This window comes from Conger conger, chromosome 14 (genome assembly GCF_963514075.1).
Source record: "Conger conger chromosome 14, fConCon1.1, whole genome shotgun sequence".
Lineage (NCBI taxonomy): Eukaryota > Metazoa > Chordata > Actinopteri > Anguilliformes > Congridae > Conger > Conger conger.
The window spans coordinates 18,470,582-18,490,221 of NC_083773.1; the positions used below are offsets into that span (position 1 = coordinate 18,470,582).

Below are 19,640 nucleotides of genomic sequence, written 5' to 3' on the forward strand. Positions count from 1 at the left end.
AACACAGTCAACCTCTGTGAGGACTATGTGAGAGAGGAACCAGAACCTCCCCCCCCCCAGCCTCCCCTCCTGGCTCTCAGTCTGGAGAATGTGTGTGTGTGTGTGTGTGTGTGTGTGTGTGTGTGTGTGTGTGTGTTCCAGTCGTGGCATTGCAGGCATTGCGGGGGAATGGATGGTGAGGTGATAACCCAAGTGGGAGATGTCAGTTACATGAAGGGAGTGTGTAGAAGGTATCACTGACTCTCAGGCTGGCTTATACCCAAACACGCACACGTGCACACACACACACACACACACACATGCACTCACACACACTCTCACACACACACACGTGTACACACACTCACACACACATACATGCACACACACACAAATGCACACACACATACCTTCCTTCCCTGCTGTCCCCCAGGAAGATCCTTGCGCATCTATTTCTGCCAGTAGATATGTAAGAAACACTGCACAGCTGAGATTTTAATCCTCCTTACGTTTAGTTCAGCTAAAGAAACACAGATAGTGAATGTAGTTATTAAGAGCTTTCAGGGCTGGTCTGTTGGGCAACACTGGGGCATCTTTTCACTGTGAAATGAAAAGATGTTTTATCGTTCAATGTCCCGCTTTGTTATTGGTGCAAGTGGAGTGCAGCTCAGGGAGTAAACATTGAATTGGACCACCTCTAAAGAGAGTGTGTTGCTTTATCTAGTAACCTGTGGTAATCAGGTTACCACAGCCATCAGTGGTTTTGGTGCAGCAAATGACCCTGATGATGGATACAGCCCCTCCCAGAAGGAGAAGATGAGTGATCCAGGACAGCCCCACCCAACTTTCTTTTGGTGGGAGATAGAGAGGGAGGGGGGGTGACATCTGCGCTGAGTCCGTAGGGATGCGGTGAGGGTTAGGGTTAAAGTCAGGATAGGGTAAGGGTCAGGGTCAGGATTAGGGTAACGTTTAGGGTTAGGGTAAAGGTTACGATTGAGTAGGGTTAGGATTAGGATTAGGATTAGGGTAAGAATATATGAACATAAAAAAAGTGCCTAGCCTTTATTTTTTATAGATGTACAGTATGTTAGGGTTAGCTCAAGAGAAATAAACGTATCCATTAGAGTTAGGGTTTGCCTTAACAAGTGCTTTAGTCATGTAATGAGAGTTTAAACCTTCCCTCAAGTAGAAAATATTGTTTTAAGTTACTGTTTGCTTGACAACAAGCATTGGCAAAACAAGCATTCGCAAATCTTGAGTCAGCTAAACGAGTTTTGTTTTAAATATTTGTTGAGTGACTTATTTTTGTTTTTGCAGTGTGAGACAGATACGGAGAGAAAGAGAGTTAGAGAAAGGAAGAGAGACAGAGGGAGAGAGAATGATTTGGAGAGAGAGTAGTACTTCCACACTCTGCCCCAATCTGCTGGGGGATAGGAGGGAATTCTGGATCCTGTTGAAAGGAACATCTGGAGCGGGAGAGAGGAGAGCCATACTGACGAGGGCAGGGCTGGAGATGAGGCCACTACAGCAGCCTCCTTTAAAGGGCCTGACGTGCATTCAATACAGCAATGTTAGCTCAAGTTATTTTTCTGTTCACCACGGACATTAGCTAATGTTAGCTAACAGTTTGAAAAGGCGAACAAAAATGGCTGCCCACAAGTAAGACTCAGAGAGAACAAAAGTTGACAATCATTTGGCGGTTATATTGCAAAAAAACAGCTACTGATCTCGCTTGCATTGGTAGACTTACCTGTAAGTCAGGTCCATTTGTATCACAAAGGTGTTGGTGGGGAACTAAATGAAATTTAAGACCGTTGTGCAGTAACCATTTGCTTCAAACATAGTTAGCCACAAACATTCACCATCTTGAACGCATGTGTGGTTTCAGGGTGTGGCCTCCACAGCAGCTTCTTTCCTTTTACTGCTGTCCCTGATTGCGCACAGGAGGATAAAAATATATAATTAGCGGTAATCGCATTGGAGACGTCCTGACCGGGTAGGACTCTTCGTTCCCCTGACAAAATTTGTCACTTTTTTCCCCTTCTCCCCCTGTCTCATTTACTGTTTCTCTTCTCTTTTTGGACAGTGTTTACTTTAGTTTTTGTAGTTCCCACCCTCGCCCTCGGCAAGTCACTGAGCCTGTGACCCCCTACCCCCCATTCACACACCCTCTCACACACACACACACACACACACACATACACACACACACACACACACTATCACACACACACAGAAACACACATACACACGCACACACCCTCTCTCACACACACACACACACAGAAACACATACACATGCACACACACACACACACACCCTCTCTCTCACACACACACACCCTCTCACACACACACACACACACTCTCTCTCACACACACACTCACACACACACACAACCTCTCTCTCACACACACACACACTCTCTCTCACACACACACTCCCACACACACAGAGACACACACACACACACACACACACACTCTCTCTCACACACACACACTCTCTCTCACACACACACACACTCACACACACACACACACACCCTCTCACACACACACTCACACACACACTGGGATCACATGAAAGATCTGCGCAGGAAGAGCGACGCACAGAGAAGAGAACACAAAGGGAGTTCTTGAGAAAAGGAAAAGACCGGGGGGAGGAAAGGCCGGTAAATCACACAGCGTCGCAGCGTTTTGGTCGAGGAGCTTCAGCGGGCGTGTGATCCCTGTGTGACGCCCGTGGAGTGATGGGTCCGGGTTCGAGGATAAATCTCTCAAAAAAGCGTTGATGTTTTCACGTTGTGTTTTTACAGAGAGGGGAGTGGGAATCCCTACACAGTTGGATGATGGAGGTTATGAACACACACACCCGCTGGTCCTTTCTAACACTCTCTGGCCTGCTTCCATCTGAGCTCACACACCCGTGACTGGCATGCGCACCTTTCGAAATATTTGCCGCGTCGGCACATCGAGGGGTACGACAAAAACGGATTCCATAAAACAGTTAACGGAATTCCACATTCGTCAAAATTTTATGTCTTTTCAAGAATCTGCAGATGAGGAACACACGTTATGATGTAATTGGCGAGACAGTAGGCAGGGGTGGTGTTAATGACATGATTAGCAGTCTCTCAGGCTGAGTGTGAATAACACACGCTGTGTGCCTCAGAAGCTCTCCATTAGCACTGGAATGCTTTCAGGTTCCCTGTGCTAACATTGACCACTGAAGCCAAACGGGCGACAGCACGTTGCTTTTGCATAGGGGCGTTGTCAAAGCTGTTCATTACGCAATACTGTTTAGCCTCAAGGAGGAAAACTGGGTGTGCAATATGTTATAATTACCCTGGACATTTTAACAGGAACTTGAAGACAGAGCCCAGGCAAACTGTTTGATTGGATGTACTGAGAAAAGTGTACTGTACAACATCAGGTGGTTTGAATAACTGATTTGTGGATACTTTTTTGTGGATACTTTTAAATACATCCTCTTTTTGAAAAGAAAAACTACATCCCTGATTTCACTTGTTTAAAAAATGATTAAAAAAGAATGAGCTATGCTTATCTGTCTTATTGTCTTATTGTCTTTACCTACAGTTTACATACAATTCATACAGGTGGGTATTTTTACTGGCAATTCAAGTTAAGTACCTTGTACAAGGGTACGACAGATCACACCCTAGTCTAGAGTCCCAGCCTTTGACTTCTTCATGGTTCCTGTTTCTGAGTGAATAATGTGAATTAGACATTAAGAGACACTTAGAATGTACCATAGCAGCTTCTCAACATCAAAGCAGTGGAAATGCTTTTTTTTTAAATCTCTGACATGTCTAATGATGAAAGTTAGAAAAGAACATGGTGAACAGGAAACTTTAATGTTGTGAACAAATTTCATTTTCAGGTCCTCTAAAAGGGAATTTCCAGTGCAGCTTGTATACAGCAAATGCTGCACTGTAATTGGTCAGGAACTCATTAGCCAGTGTGGCTTGTATAAATGCTGCACTGTAATTGGTCAGAAGAAGCCCATGAATAGTCTATGCTGGTGTTTATGACAAATGCTCTGGAATGTACAACCTTGTACTTTTGATGTCACTGTGAAGTAGTGTTTGCAATTCATTATTACCAAGGCAGCGTGACTGTTCGATGAATAACTACAAATGTTCGGTCTATGAAAACAACTCTCCTTCCGCCCCACCCTCACGCTCCTTCTCTCTGTCTCTTTCTTTCTCTCCTCTCTCACTTTCTCTCACACAAACACATACCCTGGTGTAAAATCCATCTATCTATCTATGACCAGCTTGAAATCAAACAGCTACCAGCTGTTTCAAAACCTAGCTTGAGCTGTTCTTTTCAGCAGGGTGCACACACACATACACACACACACACACACACACACACACACTTATATATGTCACACAAAGAGGTGTAATGCACATTGTCTGATCCGTTATTTGAACCGTCCTGCCAGTCTGAGTGACTTCCTTCATCATTAGGTGTGGCTGCATTCAGTCCAACTGCCTACTATTACAGGCTGGGTCAGACTGCTACACTCTGAGGCTGTGGTTGACACACGCATCTACAAAATGTTCTAACAATGTTACTGGAAGGTGTTCTCAGTGATATAACATTTTGAGCTGGGACTGTTGCTCACTGCTAATCAGTGCTTAGAGGCTAACGCACACAGTGATTCAACAGCGTATTAAACATTTGTGAGCTTTGTGTAGACAGCACTGAGCAGTGGGGTTCCATTCAGACTCTAGGTATTTCAACACACACTGCTTCCCATACAGAAAGGGTGTTGGCCATTGTGAAGAGGAAGGTCTGTGCTGAAGCTTAGGATCCTGCCTTCTACTCAAATCAAACCAGCTCTTATTTATATGGGATTATATTTAAACTAAACCACCACACAGCAAGCTAGTGGAAACATAAGTCTGTGGCTGGTATGTAGGAAGAAACTTTGGGAAAGGGATCTCAAACTCAAATCCTGGAGGGCCACTGTGTCTGCTTGATTTTAATGTGTTCCTGCACTTAAGCCAATCAATAACTTCTTTGAATCATTGATTGGCTAAAAGACGGTCATGGGTATTAACTAATGCATTTCAGGTTAAGCCCTGCTGTAAAATCAAGCTTGAGCTGGTCAAGCTGGTCATAAACACACCTAGCTCAGTATGAGCTGGTCAACCAGCTAGTGCTGGTAGCTTGTCTGAGCTGGTAGCTTGCCTGAACTGGTCAACCAGCTACCAGCTGTTTCAAAACCTAGCTTGAGCTGCATTTTTCAGCAGGGAGAACCTTTGCTTAAGGGTGCAATGGCAGTGTCCCACCTGGGACCCACAAACCCACGGCCAGTTTCCTGAGTGCTAGGCTGAGGAGCGGTGGTTTTACGTACCCCTGGGAAACAGAAAGCCCTGGAGGGCCGTTTGTGTTTATCACTAGCCTGCGACATCACTGCAAGCACAGACATGCTGCTGCGGAAACCAGGGGGGAAGTGAACATGCAATATGACTGCTTGTGTGACAATGAGATAATGAAGTGTGTGTGTGTGTGTGTGTGTGTGTGTGTTTGTGCTCGTGAATATGTGCGTGTTTCTGTGTGTTTGTGTGCATGCGTGCATGCATGTGTGTTTTTATCAAGAAATATATCAAATCCACAAATCCCAACTTTTAAAAAACTGCATTACATTGTGCTCATTTAGGGTATGACCTGTCCCACACATTGTACAGACCCTTAAACTACGGCCTGACGGAGAAATAGATCACAGTTTAAAACCTCAGCCATCAGGGTGAATTTCAGCTGTCGAATAATATTCTTTGACAAGTAATGTTATAATAAACTCAAGAACACTGGGGAAATACTACTAACACATTAGCCTGGATTCTAGAGCATGGGTGAAAATGAAGCTCCATAATGTGACACAATGACCTCTGGAATGTCTCTGCGTGTTGTTCTGGAATATCCAAGTTCCAGAAAGAACCTCAGCAAAGTACAGTATAGCAGAGCTTACTTTTTGAGTTTTAGTCTACAATTATTTCTCACATACGTTGTGTTTATTAGACCAACACCTTGCAGTAAAATTCTCTGATCGTTCCTTGCATGGTGCTCCTTGCATAGGGAAGCAAGGAAATAATAGACAGACAGACAGACAAGCACAGACAGCCAGTCGGACAGATACAGACAGACACACATACAGATGCAGACAGACATTCAGACAGTCAGTCAGTTGGACTTACACAGACAAACAGACAGACAGTCAGTCCAATGACAGGCCATTGGCCTGACTGTCTGTCTGGCAGACCAATGGACAGACAAACTGACTGGCCAATGGACAGACAGACAGACAGTATGGCTAGACGAGGTCATTAGCATCACCTTGCATATTCAGCCTTATATGATAGTCAGACAGACAGATTACCCTTTACTACACCCTTGCCCAAATATTGGTGACATCACTCTGCAGAGAAAAGCCCATCAATCAGCCAGTCAACTGTTCAGCATATAAATCAACAGGACCAGCTGTTCAATGGCACATTAGGTCAGGGAGTCTAAGCCATAACTGTCCAATATAAGCATTTGAGAAAGACCCAGAAAAAAATGCAATGCAAATATAATATGCAATGCCAATTTTAATAAATAAATAAAAAGCTTATTGACTGATTGCATCAGATAAGGATTTTTAATTAATTTTTTACTCAGCTTACCAAAAGTCTTGTCTAAAAGGTCTGTCATTAAATTTTAAGGCTGGTCAGTTCTGAACCTTTTAAAAACAGTAAGAACTCAAAAATGCAAGAACAATTTAGTCAGATAACAGCCTGACAACAGGCGGAATATTTATGATATTTATGTACTTCCTATTATTCTTTATAATAATGTACCATATTGTAAAACTGCCTGATTTGGACACCAACCAGGTGTCCAAATCCAGGAATACCATAGTGTGTGGCGGTAATAGCACTGATTCTTTTTAAACAGCCCACCCATGTCATAAGAATGTTGACATTGCTGTCGCCTGATAACAAAGCTCCCCTATGATAGAGATGTGCTCTCTCCCATTGGCCCATTGGGGGGTAGTCAGGGGTTGTGACCTGGCGGGGTGATCCTGGGGTGAGGTTTATTTACAGAGTTCTGTACCGAGGCAGTGCTCTCTACTCAGGTCATTAATTACACCAAGCGACCCTTCAAACAGGTACAACTGATCTGGGGTCAGACTGGTCTGTTCCGGCACATTCCCCCTGCCTGTTGGTGCACATTCTGCTGAAACATTTTGTTTCCAAGGGGTCCCAGGATGGCTCAACTAAGCATTTCCGACCTTCAAAAATGTACATGGCAGGTCTTGGATTTGAGGTCTTCAAGGGTAAAGCAGTGGTATCTTCGAGTCAGATGAGGGACCCACCCCCCCATCCCCCTGCCACACCCAGAATAAGTCACAAGAGGCCTGCTGCCTGACCCTTTGAAGAGCAGCTTTATTGGAAAATGGGTTAATGCATCGTCCCTGCCCGTGCCCACTGTGACACGTGCTGCCTCTCTGTTTTCAGACGGCGTGCTCTCCGATGAGGTCACCGATGCGGCGGACGGAGCGGATCCCCCCCCGAGTGACATCACGGAAACCCCCGCGCTGCTGGACGCCCTCGGCAGAGGCGATGACGACCCCACGGCTGGCATGGCAGGTGAGACGTCACGCACCACGAGCTGCTCAGCCCTGGCCTAGACAGCACTCCAGCCACTTTTCACAGACTTCTCAACACAAAGTGGCCACTGGGTCTCCAACAGAGGCCGCTCAGAGGTCAGACTCATTCCGTTGTGGGCCGAGTCTATGCAGGTCTCTTCTTCACCTTTCAGTCGACGCCGGAGCGGCTGATCCTGACGGTGGCCAGGCTCCCCCCGACACCCCCGACCCGGGAGCGGATGACGGTTCTGACGCCGCTGCGGACTCCGACTCCGTCGATCCCACCCCGAAAGACGACGCGTCGGACGGCACTGTGACCGATCCCCAGTTTACTGTCGACGTTCAGACCTTAATCGATGCTATCGACGCGGCCACCGCACCCAACCCTGGTGAGGCCGCAACCAAAGCGGCTGGAGGGGACGGACCCAGGGTGAGTCTGAACTGCACATCAGGTTGTAACGGCAGGCAAAAATCTTTTGGTATTGGTCCAGTACATTTTCTGATAAAAAAAAAGAAAAATAAATGCTATACATAAAAATGCTTTTAATTTATTGTGAAAATGTAAACAATGGCTAATTGGCCATATGATCTTGTTGAACAAAGTAAGGCGCTTTTTTTTTCTTTTCTTTTTTTTACTGCATATGCGCAAAGCAAGGCGTAGTTGTTCGGTTGGCCGCATACATCAAACTTAAAGTGCCATGGTTTGGTATGAATACTTCTACCTTTACCTGCCTAATCAAAGATCCTATGATTTTATACACTTCTCTTACCACTTACAACCTATCTGCTATATTCAACCACAGACCCTTTCCTGAACATCATAATATAGTAGTACTGACACAGCAGATTAACGAAGTGAATCTTTTTAATTCATGTTCCATGCATATACTTTCGTGATGTACTTCGTCTTCATTTAAAGTCACCTTGAAAACAATTACAATAATGATCAGTAATGTAATTAATAATGAAGCAAATTATATCCATGAAGCCTGGGTGACTTATCCTCAAATATGAGGTGGGTGACATCACTCATTTGATTGGTTGATGCGATGACAGATTTATCACTTGTTTACAGTTAGTGGCTGTGTGAGTTTATTGTGCTGTTGGTTTATGGGGTTGACCCTGCAGGGGGATATCCAGTGTGTGGATAAGGATGCGCTCAAAGACAAAGATGTGGTCAGACTGGAGCTGAAGGATTCATCCAGCTGTGTGAGTATGGAGCTCTCCACCAACTCTATCAGTCAGTCTGGACACTGCAAATACACCAGCCAGTCTCAACAAGTGTTTTAGTCTTACATTTTTGCTGAATAAGACAAAAATATTGCCAATGATTGCCAATTTGATTAATGTCAACGTTTGCCAATGAGGTAAGATCATTTCACTTTTCAAGCAAGCAGTAACTTAAAACAAGCTAATATTTTCTACTTCAGGGAAATATTAAGATTTTAAATCACATTCAAAGACACTTCTTAAGACAGGCTTTTTTGCAGTGTGCCTCTGTGTGCAAAGTGAGAATTGGATCAAAGGCAACAGAACCTTCAGCCAGTCTTACTCCACAGTGCAGTTCTAAGCTCAGTAAGTGAAGCTCTAAGTGAACAGTATCTAAGCTCTATTGTACTGTATTTTGCTACAGGCCATTCTTGGAAGTCTGATATTCCAGTCGATTTGCAAATGCATTCCACTAGAAGGTCATTGTATCACATTTCAGAGCCCCATTGTCACCAAGGCATCAGAATCCATAGACAGTCTTGGCTGGGGGAGGTTTGGACATAAAGGCATGTCAATCTAATCCTAATAAACACTTTTCAGAGAGCTATGAACTAAAAATGCCATTAGCATGTTAGCATGCCTTCACTCTCACCCCGGATAGACTGAGCTCCCAGTCAGTGCTACGGCCCCACCAGAAGCACTTGAAATCAGAGCAGAGGGCTGGGGAAAAGGTGATAGATAGATCACCACTGCCTCCTTAAAAGGAGGGAAAGGAAGGGTTTGTTTACAGATTCATTCTGTGCGCTCATGTGAATCTTGGTCACACGATGCCACCGCTATGTTTCACAGCCTGAAAACGTGCTCTTGAGAGTTTTAAAAATTCCCACTCTGTTTTCCCAAAGCCTGTATTCCATTTAGTGCATGAGTGAACAAGGCTTTTGTTGCTTTTCAGGGTTTTTTTTTTTTTAAACCAGGGGTTGGATATCTAGAGGGTGGTCAGAGACGGGGGGATCGTGTATATCAAAGAGATTCCAGAACGTCTTGGAATGACGCGTATAGCAGCAGTGTGCTCCCAGCTCCCAGCTGCATCGCCCGTAGTCTCTGAGCATTCCTCAGATCCGCCCATTCCCAAAATTAATGTAATTCTGTTTGCATGCACCGACTATTAAAAGAAGCTGCAAACATCCTACAAAAAGTATCAGTACTAAAATGAGCACTGGAGCAAAGTTTAACACCTGGATTGCTTAGAGTTTGATTATTGGCACTGCTGGATTTTTTTCATTATTTAAATATGATAGCATGTATGAAGTTGTCCTTAAGCTTTGAGGAGAAGTGGCTGAGATATACACAGTTCCAAGATAAACAGATGAAAAATAATAAAACTCAGTGTTACACAAAGACCCCCTGGAACATATCAAGAGTATAACAGGATCCCACAGATCTAACTATCATACCATAGCATACTATACCGTGCCATGCCATACCAAACCACACCATACCATAGCATAGCCAGGCCTGGGTCAATTACATAATTGTTTTGGATTAAGATACTTTTCTACGCATTACTGAGCTTGCCTGGTGTATAGAAACAATGAAATAAAATAAAAATGAAAGCGCATACCCAGCCTTCTTTTCTTCTTGGTTGGCAAGATCGAGTACAGAAAAGTATTTAAATCCAAAACAATTATGTAATTGACCCAGGTCCGTACCATTCCATACCATAATGTGCCATACCAATGAAGTACCATACCACGCATCATCTTAAAAATGTACCACTTCATATGTCCCCCATATTCTGCTGTGTTTGGACCTTGTTTCTGCTGATGTAAGTACAACATGGATGTGGAGTCCACAATACATTCCATTAGCAGCTGCGGCAGCCCAGCCCAGCCCAGCCCAGCTCTGCTAACAGACCCATGCCAGAGACTTGCCCCTGACTCTGGGACCCGGTCCAATGCACGACATCCATGGGCTGTGCCCGTTAAACCCAGACAACTTCAGGAAATGCAGACAGAGTACAGGAAACACACTTCAGGAAATGCAGACAGAGTACAGGAAACACACTTCAGGAAATGCAGACAGAGTACAGGAAACACACTTCAGGAAATGCAGGCAGAGTACAGGAGATACCCTTCAGGAAATGCAGGCAGAGTACAGGAGATACACTTGAGGAAATGCAGACAGAGTACAGGAGATACCCTTCAGGAAATGCAGGCAGAGTACAGGAGATACACTTCAGGAAATGCAGACAGAGTACAGGAGATACACTTCAGGAAATGCAGGCAGAGTACAGGAGACACACTTTAGGAAATGCAGACAGAGTACAGGAAACACACTTCAGGAAATGCAGGCAGAGTACAGGAGATACACTTCAGGAAATGCTGGCAGTGTACAGGAGATACACTTCAGGAAACGCAGACAGAGTACAGGAGATACACTTCAGGAAAAGCAGGCAGAGTACAGGAGACACACTTCAGGAAATCCAGGCAGAAGTCGTGGCTTCTCCACGCGGTAGCGGCAGAATGACGGTACGCCACGTGGCACAGCGGCTCCTCGGCACTGCAGACCAGCCCTGAGACCACAGCTTTGAGCTTTGGCCGTGTCATTAGCCGACTGCTACCGAGGCGCTGGTCTCTGAATCATCCGGAAAAACCAGCTTCATCCCACCATAGGCGGGGCGGGCTGAGGGCTGCCAGGGTTTCCTGAGTTTAGACGTCGTCTTCACTGGCAGCCGGGAACCTCTGATCATCCTCCATCTGCTGCCAGGTTTCCTGCGGTAATGTGTGAGTCGTATTCCGCAAAATAGCCTGTGGCTTCTGAGTGAGTGCACTGGGGAAGTATTTCAGTTTTCAGAAGTACACTTCAATCGTAATACTCTATGTCTTCTTGCACGTGCCTCTCGGCGGTAACACGAGAACAGAAATCATTGATTCCAAACTTGAAGGATAAAAAAATGGGAACAGTCCACCTGTCTTCAGAAATACAGTGAAGAACCCCATGATGCAATCAGTGAACACCTCCCTCACACCCGCCAGAATACCTCAGTCCCCCACCAGCCCTGTACATTTCATACCAGTATTTATTGGAGGGTAGCTTTACATGATCCAAATGGGAACTTGACACTGAACGAACAGATGAGATCAACACTCATTGAAAATGTCTGTGGCTAAGAATTTTTGCATCCTGGTCACACAGCCACTCATGAGAGGGTAGGACTTCACATACAGTACAGGAAGTTGGTTTTAGACGAGACAGGCTATGACTAATACAAACAACCCTGAAATTACAATCTGTTGGCTGGCTACTCATGGCAACTAAAAACAGTAACAGACAAATCCCCGCGCTATGCTAAAACAGGTCCCTCACACACAAACACACACAGGCACAAGTGGGTCTGTGGCAGTAAAAATGAAAACCACCTTATTAGCACAAAATGGGGATAGGAAAGCCATTACATTACAGGTGTTCTGCAGACACTCTTATCCAGAGCAACTTGCACAACTTTCACATAGTATACATTTAAGTATACTACTGGATATATAGTTTAGTACAGTTAGGGAAGTATCCTAACTAGGAATGCAACCTGTGACTTCTTATTTTTCAAGACCAGTTCTCGCACCATCCCCACACCGCCACCACAAACTGAAGCCAAACAGAAGAACTGGCCTTGAGCTGAGGTGGAAAGTCCAGGGGTTGGAAAGCAAAATTCCTGCTATGTGAAAGTAAAAGTCTGCCAGCTGAATTCACTAATTAGTTCTGCCCTTTGAGATACACGGTATACGAACTAGAACTTCTGCTTACCTCTTCCATTGATTCCTATGGGAGCTGGCTAATGGAGCATGACCCTTCATGGAGGCGGCCATGTTTGACTATGGGGCTTTTTTTGGCACCAGAACACCCACACTGTCTATCTAAGCATAAAGGGATGAAAATCTTATATCTTCTTTTGTGCAGCTCAAAAAACAAATTGGACCCTGGGGAGTAATTAATTCAGTGTGAAGAAATTTTAGAAATTTTACAGATTGACTGTCCAAATATAATTTTGCCTGGGAAAATCCATAGTTTTGAATGGATTTGAATGGGGAAATTAGTTAATTGGTTGCCAGAGGTTTAATAAGCTGTAATACCTCCGGTGGAGCTTCTGGGGGAATGCCAATCCCTGGTCCCCTGGTTCTATCTCCTGGCAGAAGAATTGTCAGCAAATTAGCAAATCCAGGTGATTGGAACAAAATACTGGGGAGGACCTTTATTTTCTGGAGCTGGATTTCACAGCTCTGGCCTTGAGGGTGCAGTCTCAGAGCAGACAGCTGGTGGGGCCCCTGTTTTAGCCCATCGGCCCCCCAAAGGAGGGCTACACTGAGGCCAGCTGTCAGCTGTGGACCTGGGGGGGGAGGGGGATTTGGGGGGGGCGTCCAGTGTTTGTTCAGGGAAGGCTGGGTGGAGGCTCCACTCCACATAGATCCTGCTGCACAGAGTGGGGATTGTTCTTATGGTATTTCTGTAATGTGGAGGTATCACTACAGGAGGGGAAAAGAGAGAGACCGAGAGATAGAGCGAGAGGGAATGGGTGGGAAGAGAGAGAAGAGAGAGAGATCGAGAGATAGAGCAAAAGGGAGGGGGTGGGGAAAGAGAAGAGAGAGAAAAAGAGAGATTTTATGTTCCTTTATTGAAACACAAAACCACCTTAAAACCTACCTCAACCTCATATTTACTGCTAGCCAAAATGATCTTGGGGGTGTAGGCAGGGTTGAGAATGGGGTGTGGGCGTTTTTGTGTGTAAACACAGGTGGGAAGCAAGGAAAGAAATCATAGTATGCCTAGTATGCCTTTAACCACAGTGAACAGAACTCTGCTGAGAGAAAGAGAGAGAGAGGAAGAGAGAGTGTGGTGTGCTTTTGGATCCAGCCCTGTCACTGTGGGACTCAATGCGGGTGGATTAGATCACTGTGGGACTCTGTCTCAATGCGGGTGGATTAGATAACGGCAGTTTGGGTCTCTGACTCTTCCGGCTCATGTGGGTGTGCTTTCTTAGTGATTATTTAGGGTTGGGAGCACATACGGTATATGATGTGTTTGTGTGCATCTGCCTTGGTGTGCGTATATGTGTCAGTGTGTGTCTGTATGTGCATGTGTTCAAAAGTTTTAGTTCAGAGAAGCCCTGCTGATTAACAGTCTAAAAAACACAAACAACAGTCTCGGGAGGAATGCTGTGAATGTATGACAATAAGAAGATCAGAGGTGGAACATCCAAGTTCCAAAAGTAAAAGTCCTCCCCAGTATTTTGTTCCAATCACCATTTTTTCCTAAGTAGCACAACTTCCTAAGTAGCACAACCTTCCACCTCTGCTAAGGTTCAATGTGACCTTTTTTAATGGAGAAATCTAGAACTTCACAGATGCAGTACAGCCATCAGCATCTCACGGTCCTCGAGGGCCGAGAACTGCTGGTTTTCCACCCTCCTGTTACCTGGGAGTGAAGACAGTCTGGCTAATCAGTAGCCCAAATTACCCGGAAAAGAAATCCAGGACTGGATTTGGATTTGAGAGCCAGAGTTGATGATCCCTGCAGTAGAGTATTTCCCAGTGGAATGTGAGCCTCCCCTGTGGAAAAAAACAGCTCAAGCTAGGTTTTGAAATTGCTGATAGCTGGTTGACCAGGTCAGACCAGCTCCATACTCAACTTGGTTTGACCAGCGCAAGCTATGTTTTGAAACAGCCGGTAGCTGGTCATTCCAAGAGGGTCATAGAGTTTGAGTGACGTGTCTCCCCGCCCTGCAGGAAGAGACCAAGGCTAAGATGAAGGAGCTGCTGGGGGATCTCTGTGGGCCGAACTGTGACATGAAGATCTTCCAGGAAGAGAGCTCATCTCAAATCATCGTCTCGGGTGACGACGTCGAAGGTTCGCTTTATTTTACCTGATAAGTGTTTCTTTTCAACAGTTTTTAATAATTATTAACTTGTTAGTTATTTGTGGACCATGCTGAAAAGTTAAATACTTTTTAACCTGGTTGACCAGCTGACCAGCCATACCTGGGGTCAGCTAGTCCAGCAGTTTAACCACGGTTCGTCAGCCACAGACCAGCTATGGCCAGTAAGAAATGTACAAAACACGGCATAAACTATCTTAAATAAGACAATGGAGAATCCCATGTGGTCTTACCTGTCATTTCAAACATGAAATGGGTATGAGCTTTTGTCCATAGGATGCATCATAAAGTTCTTCACACAACATGAGTAAAAGAAATGGAGCAGCCTATCTACAGTAACAGCGTAATATAAAAGTAACAGAATGATAAAATAAGGTATTAGGAACATCGCATGAGACACAAAGAAGCGATTGACACAGTGTTCTGGCATCTATGTATAACTGCTCACATGGCCTTCATCTTTTTACAGCTGACCCGAAAGGAATGGCCGGAAAGTTCAGCAGCGAAGGGATAAAAGAAAAGGTATTCCTCCATTTTAAGTACCGGAGAGTTTCACAAGGAGGTGGTCCGCTATCGAAAATAGAGACTGACGTGGAGACAGCTCCACAAAAGCCTTTTTATTTCATAGTGGACCACCTCTTTGTGGATTATTCCACTTATTACACTCTTGTTCATCTTACAAAAGAAATTGATCAATAATTTGACACAAAATATTGATTAAAAGTGATAAAAAAATAAATTCTGTTTGATTCAGTTTAGAGCGGCTTCCATATCAACAACTCTTGTAACAACTCCAACAATAGCAAATGAAAAGTGGAAATTATCTGCACTTCTGTCCCTCTAGGGGCTTTCAGTGCACTTGGTGTCCCTGGTTATGGGTCTGCACTTTGCACTTTGTTATACGTCGCTCTGGATAAGAGCGTCTGCCAAATGCCATTAATGTAATGTAATGTAATGCAGTAATAAATGGTAAATGGTTGGCATTTATATAGCGCCTTTATCCAAAGCGCTGTACAATTGATGCTTCTCATCCACATATTCATACACACACTCACACACCGACGGCAATTGGCTGCCATGCAAGGCGCCAACCAGCTCATCAGGAGCATTTGGGGGTTAGGTGTCTTGCTCAGGGACACTTCGACACAGCCCGGGCGGGGGATCGAACCGGCAACCCTCCAACTGCCAAATATCGAGCCGTTGAACGGCTGATGTGACCGATCGGAATCAAGCATTCAACAAAGCCGTGTAATATCCATGCACATGTGAGAGAGACTGAGCTGGGCTTGGTCCGTAAGACCTGTAGTAATAGTGTCCTTGGCTCAGCTGAGTGACATCTTCATCCAGATACGCTGCAGGCTGGAGCCCGGGAGCACAGCCCTTAAACCTCCTCCCTCCGGTGATCTCGCAAAGGCGTTAAGATCAGCCCCTGAGGACCACTACACCCAAACGCACGCCTGTCAAAGCATGACTCAACTGCACACAGCTGTACATCACGGCGTGGCCTAATCTCCTGTCCAGCGCTAAGGCGAAGCTGTGACCGGGGCGGGGAACCTTCTGGAGCTCCCCTGAGCCCTTCTCCAGAAGGTTCTCTAGCCTTTTGACGTCAGATCCACCCTTTTACGCTTGTGAGGGAGGAGGCTTTGGGTCATCCCCTCATCCCCACCCTGCTTGGCTGGCTGTCCTGCCTTATGATGCTGTTTTTTCACATTGTACAACAGAGTGCTGCTTCTTCACCATATCCCGAAGGGGAATGTTTGTGCGTCACTATGGTTTTTAAAAATATTTTAGCCTAAATGCACATTTAATAACACATTTTTAATGGATGAGAGCTACCTAAAATGTGGCATACTGCAAGAGCACACACATGTGCTTAGATTCAAACCCTTAACATACACTTAACAATTCTGTGCGGATAACACACTGTTCACCTTGCTGCAACAGCTTTTATAAAATATTCATATTTACACTCATAAAGCTGTTTTCAAACGGATATGAGTTTTATTTTAGCACGATTCATACAGCGTATCCCAAAAAGGGCACTTTACTTAGTAGCTCATACTTATGGAATTCAAAACAGAAAACAGCAACTGCAACAAAAAAACTGCAGATGCCGCTCATTTAAGTATAGGCTCCCTCTAGTGGCCATTGTACCAACTAGCAGCATATGTGATTTGAAGGCAGACAGACCAGAATTATGAGCCATAGATGTTACTTATTCCTGGGGATGAGCATAAAATGACCACAAATGCAAGAAGGCTCCTACATAAGAGCTATATAACTCTTTCATAAGCAGTATATAGCATATTCATAAGCACTACTTAAGCTTTCACAGACACTTATGTCAATAACCGCAAATAGGCCTATGGTGTGTTATGTCAACATTCATGCAGCATTACTATGACATACAGAGTGAACTGACAGAATATCCTTATGTCGGTTATTGATATACACACTTATGAATGCTTATGTAGTGCTCATGTATGTTTATGCAGTGCTTATGGAGTTAAATAGCTCATATGTAGGAGCCCTGAAATCCAGTGTAACCCGAATAACTCTTCTTCTGGATGTTGTTCAGCTGGGGCTGGTGGAGGCAACCCCGAAGTGGGGGAAACACCCCCCCACCGTCCTGGTGTCCCTGCTGCTGACGGGGCTACTGCTCGCCGCCCTGCTCATCGGGGGGTACTGCCTGAGGAACCACCGCAGTCAACCAGCCAAGGGCACCAGGCTCGTAAGCGTCCCCCTTTTACTACTTGGGTTAGGGTTGGGTGGGGTTGGGGTTGGGGTTGGAGTTAGGGTTGGGTGGGGTTGGGGTTGGGGTTGGAGTTAGGGTTGGGTGGGGTTGGGGTTGGGGTTGGAGTTAGGGTTGGGGTTTGGGTTTGGGTTTGGGTTTGGGTTTGGGTTAGGGTTAGGGTTAGGGTTAGGGTTGGGGTTGGGGTTAGGGTTGGGGTTGGGGTTGGGATTTGGGTTGGAGTTGAAGTTGGAGCTGGGGTTGGGGTTGGAATTGTGTTTGGGGTTGGACTTGGAGTGGGAGTTTTGCATAAAAGGTGTCAGCTAAATAACTAATGTAATGTAAAGTAACACCAAGCCAGTCGGGAGGGGCCAATGGGTACTCACATTTCACAGCTGAAGAAGGGAGCACATGGGTTATATCCAATCACACTCCAGGCTTCATATTAACCAACCCGGGCACGGCATTTAAGTGTCAAGTTTTATTTGCCTTGTTTAACATGTACTATGATGATGACATTTTTACTCCTGCTCTCCCTGCCAAATATAGGCATAAAGCTCACAATATATGCGGTGCATCTCGAAAAATTAGAATATTGTGGAAAAGTTTCCATAATTTAATTCAAAAAATTTAACTTTCATACATTCTAGATTCATTACACATAAAAATAAATATTTCAAGCCTTTTTTTGTTTCATAATCAAAAATCCAGTATCTCAAAATATTAGAATATTACATAAGACCAATCAAAAAAGGATTTATAATACAGAAATGTAGACCTTCTGAAAAGTATGTTCATTTATGCATTCAATACTTGGTTGGGGCTCCTTTTGCATGAATTACTGCATCAATGCAGTGTGGCATGGAGGCAATTAGCCTGTGGCACTACTGGGGTGTTATGGAAGCCCAGGTTGCTTTGATAGTGGCCTTCAGCTCGTCTGTATTATTGGGGCTGGTGTCTCTCATCTTCCTCTTGACAATATATATCAGGTCAGGTGAGTTGGCTGGCCAATCAAGCACACCATGGTCAGCAAACAAGTTAGTTACTAGTAGTTTTGGCACTATGGGCAGGTGCCAAGTCCTGCTGGAAAAGAAAATCAGCATCTCCATAAAGATGGTCAGCAGACGGAAGCATGAAGTGCTCTAAAATATTTATCTTTATGTGTAATTATATAAAGTATAGAAATGTTACTTTTTGAATTAGATTAAAAAACACTTTTCCACAATTTTCACATCTTTTGAGATGCACCTGTAAGAATAACAGCTCAATAAAAATTATATATAAAAGAACAAAAAAGAGCAATGCTACAGAAAAAAAAACATTAAATGAGAGCACACTATTGTAATTACATCAATAAATGATGGGCCATTCTCCTGCCCAAGGACTGGAGTCTTTTAGGAGAAAAGTTTATATTTCACTCAGTTGGTGAAATTACAAATGTTAGTAATGACCTCGTTTAAACAAGCAAGAGATTACCTTGGGGCTATTTTTTTGTTCCTCTAATGGAAAGGGGGCTTGCTTTTAATTAACTGTAAGATGATTAAATATAATGAAAATGCAAGCTTTGCAGAAATAAGAACTGTCGCCAGCCTAATTAAAGAAAAAATCAACATCACTTACTTCGTCAAACGACCAACTAACCCTTTGAAGAGCAGGTATTTTTTAAATGTTTTGTTTTCAAAATTTTGGAGTTCTAGAACTCCATTGCCAGTAGTGATTGTTGCATCAGCATTTGAATGCTCAGTTAAAAACATTCTAATGACATTCTTATCTGTGACCTCACAGTCACTCTGCTAAATGATTAAGGAAGTTCTTTCAGGTGACACAAGCATCTGGGTCGTATCCAGCTCATGTCCCAGCCACATCTGGCATCATGACATCATGAGAAAGCCCTTTAATTCAGGGGCACACCCAGGCTGCAGGCCCCGGGACGGCCCTGCCAAGCTGGCTCCAGGCGATCTCTCGCTCCCTCACAAGCAAAAACACACCGGCCCCTACAGCTGGGACCTCAGGCTCCAAGCCCTGTGATTCATTATCCTCCTTGCGATAACATCTGAGCTCCGCCCTGTTTTAACACATGCTTTTTCTTTTCTCTTCATGATGAAATAAAATATATATATTTGGCACCCAAC

General features: G+C 44.5%; 1 protein-coding gene across 1 annotated transcript in view; it reads left to right on the forward strand.

Annotated features, from left to right (window-relative positions):
- Positions 1-19,640, forward strand: part of LOC133110689 (hematopoietic progenitor cell antigen CD34-like) — a 32,301-nt gene that overhangs the window by 7,281 nt on the left and 5,380 nt on the right. The window contains exons 2-7 of the mRNA XM_061220945.1: positions 7,512-7,643; positions 7,816-8,072; positions 8,771-8,851; positions 14,629-14,749; positions 15,247-15,299; positions 17,356-17,508. Of these exons, the coding sequence (XP_061076929.1) occupies positions 7,512-7,643; positions 7,816-8,072; positions 8,771-8,851; positions 14,629-14,749; positions 15,247-15,299; positions 17,356-17,508 (797 nt within the window). The remainder of the gene's footprint in view (positions 1-7,511; positions 7,644-7,815; positions 8,073-8,770; positions 8,852-14,628; positions 14,750-15,246; positions 15,300-17,355; positions 17,509-19,640) is intronic.